Here is a 3,312-nt window from a genome sequence, read left to right on the forward strand (position 1 = left end):
TGAAGGCTGAGCATAGAAGAGATTTCCCTTATGGAGTTCAAGGTCAAGTCATCCTACAGTCAATAACTCTGCTCTAAACTATAATAAAATACCGCTCAACACTCCATAGATGGCTATAATATATGTTTTACAAAAGCATTCATGAGAATGTTTAAAAATTGGACTCCTCGTACAATGCTGGTGGAAATGTAAAATACCGGGGCCACGTTGGAAAACGTTTTTGGCAGTTCCTCAACATGCTAAGCATAGAGTTACCAGCTGACCCAGAAGTTCCACTTTTAGGTACAGACCCAAAAGAAATGGAAACATGTTCGCACAAAAAAACTTGTACACAATGTTCATAGCGGCGTTATTCAAAGGAGCCTCAAACTGGAAACAACCCAAATATTCATCAACTAATGAATGGGTAAACAAAAAGTGGTATACCCATATACTAGAATATAGCATACATAAAACTTTAAAATGCTATGCTAAGTGAAAGAAGCCAGTCACAAAAGACCAGATATTATGACTGCATTCATGTGAAATGTCCCGCCCCTCGCCCCCCATAGGCATATCCCTGGAGGCATATCCATACTGAATGCAGATTAGTGACTGCCTGGGGCTAGGGCTGGAGGACAGGGGAGGGGGCACTGGGAAAGGGAGGTGAGTGTTACTGGGTATGGGTTTCTTTTGGAAGTGTTGCTAAGGTCCTACAATTGGCTCCTCTGAGGGGGCGTGGCTAGGCCCTGGGGGCGTGACTCTCAGGGCGGGACAAACCAGCTTAAAGCCCTGCTGAGGCACAGCAGCCCAAGCTGTGGTGGCTGTTACTTCTGGAGGAATGGAGGAGTGCGCTTGCCTCTGTGTCCTGGGCTCTTCGCGGGGATGTCGCTGTCCTCAGGAGTGCCAGGGCCCAGCTGAGATGGTAGTGGCCAATGGCAAGCCGGCCCAGTTCCTAGCAGAAAAGCACAGCGAGGCTGACAAGGCAGCGGGGTGCTGTGCGGGGAGTGGAGGAATCGCGAGTCCCATGCCCCCCCTGCCGCCCCCGCACTGCTCACTGCAGGACCTGCCAGTGGAGATGCTGGTGGAGATCTTCGCCTCGCTCCCCGGCACAGATCTGCCCAGCCTGGCCCTGGCCTGCACCAAATTCCACCGCATCCTGCACACTGACAGCATCTGGAGATGGCGCTGCCGCGAGGAGTTTGGCCTTTGTGAAAACTTGCAGAATCTGGAGATGATAGGTATGTCTTATCGAGAAGTCTATGCGAAGCTGTTCCACCCATACAGACACATTTTGGGATTGTGGCAGCTAGATACTGAGGGCTATAGAACACTGCTGAATGTCGTGGTGGACGGCTTATGCATTACTGGTTGGACGTGCGGGCCTTGCCTTAACACCCATGTGGATGGACCAATGCAATTCAAGCCCGTGTTCAGAATTCACCTGTCGGAGAGGACATCAGCCACGGTGGAGTGCATGGAAGGCCGCCACAGCAGGCCCCACAACCGCCACATGCAGATTCAGAAGGACAGGTTCACCACCCAGTGCAACAAGACAGACCACCTTAAGGATTTACCAAGGCAGCTTAGGGACGAATGGGGGCGGGTGCTGGTGCAGGAGGACAGACAGCAGTATGACTGCCTGGCCTACCGCCGCCTCTACCTCCCGCCGAGCCACCCGGATGACCTCATCAGGCCAGGCCTCTTCCAAGCCAACTGCAATGCCTACGGCCTATCGATTGCCATGCTCAGCTTCCATGGGAAGTATGCCAGGGTCACGAAGGTCACGGGAATAACCAAGACATTAGCGTTAGAGATCCACCTCATGCGCCGCATCCAGCTGCCAGATGGCCAGATCTTCCGCAACTTCAACAAGCTCTCCCGCGTGGTCCAGGAGATCGAAAGGCAGGTGATCCGGGAGCAGATGCAAAAAGGCAGGACTGAGGAAAGCGAGGGCCATGGCTGGCAGAGCCCTGCCCAGCCCAGCGTCAGAGAGTCCGGGGCTGCAGCTTCGGAGGAGCAGCCTGTTCCTTTTGTTCTGCCTGTGGGCGTGCTCTCAAGAGACCTCAACTACCCCCGAACCTGCAGGATGTGTTTCTATGGCGTGTACACTAATAAGTTTATTGTTTCCTTACGTGACTACACCTACCCCAGGAGCTACCCTGGAGTCTTCATCCTGTTTGATGAGAACCACTTTGGGTTCATCCGGATGGACCTGAAATACTTCATCCTGTTCCGCAGAGTCCAGAACACCTTCCAGAATGTGGAGGCACCATCCCCGCAGGCCTTCCTGGAGATGCTCAAGGAACATTCAGTCCCGACCCCCTGGGAGAAGCAGCTTGCATGCACTTTGAAGATTTGACCTTCTGACCAGCTTACCCACCTTTGTTTGTTTTTTTAATCCTCACCCGAGGATATTTTCCCATTGATGTTTAGAGATAGTGGGGGAGAGAGGGAAAGACAGAAATAATCGATGTGAGAGAAACTCATCAGTTGTTTGCCTCCTGCCCAAGCCTGGACCAGGGCCAGGCTGGGTAGGAACCAGCAATTGAGGTAGAAATAAACCTTAGACCAGTGGACTCAACCTTCCTAATGATGCGACCCTTTAATACAGTTCCTCATGTTGTGGTGACCCCCAATTTCATTGTTACAAATTGAACATACTTAAAGCATAGTAATTAATCACAAAAGCAATATGTAATTATATATGTGTTTTCCGATGGTCTTAGGCCACCCCTGTGAAAGGGTCGTTCGACGCCCCCCCCCCAAGGGGTCGTGACCCACAGGTTGAGAACCGCTACCTTAGACCTTTCCATCCTCAGGTCCAGGCTCTATCCACTGAGCCAAACCAGCTAGGGTTGAGCATGTCTTTTTTAAAAGAAAAAGAAAAAAGAAAGATCCTAAAATTAGATAGTGGTAATTGTTAGATTGTACAACTCTGAATATAATAAAAACCACTGAATTGTACATTTTAAAATGGTGGGTTTTATAGTATGTGAATTATATCTCAATAAAGCTGTTATTAAAAATAAAAAATAAATAAAAAGGTCCCAGGTTCGATTCTGGTCAAGGGCATGTACCTTGCTTACAGGCACATCCCCAGTAGGAGGTGTGCAGGAGGCAGCTGATCGATGTTTCGAACTCTCTATCCCTCTCTGTTCCTCTCTGTAAAAAATCAATAAAATATATTAAAAAAATAAAAGAATAAAAATTAAAAAACAAATGGGCTAACAAAAGTAGAGAAAACAAAATAGGACAATAAAAATACTGATTATTCTAAAATAGGCTAGAAACATAGGAACAAAGAACATTGAAAACAAATAGAAAATAAAT

The 3,312-nt window shown here is 48.6% G+C and overlaps 1 protein-coding gene across 1 annotated transcript; it reads left to right on the forward strand.

Moving 5' to 3' along the window:
* Positions 1-820: 820 nt before the first annotated feature.
* Positions 821-2,341, forward strand: LOC102254437 (F-box only protein 31). The gene has a single exon (XM_005857200.2). The coding sequence runs from the start codon at positions 821-823 to the stop codon at positions 2,339-2,341; it is 1,521 nt and encodes a 506-aa protein (XP_005857262.2).
* The last annotated feature ends 971 nt before the right edge of the window (positions 2,342-3,312 follow it).

The sequence above is a fragment of the Myotis brandtii genome, unplaced genomic scaffold (assembly GCF_000412655.1).
Source record: "Myotis brandtii unplaced genomic scaffold, ASM41265v1 scaffold1083, whole genome shotgun sequence".
NCBI lineage: Eukaryota > Metazoa > Chordata > Mammalia > Chiroptera > Vespertilionidae > Myotis > Myotis brandtii.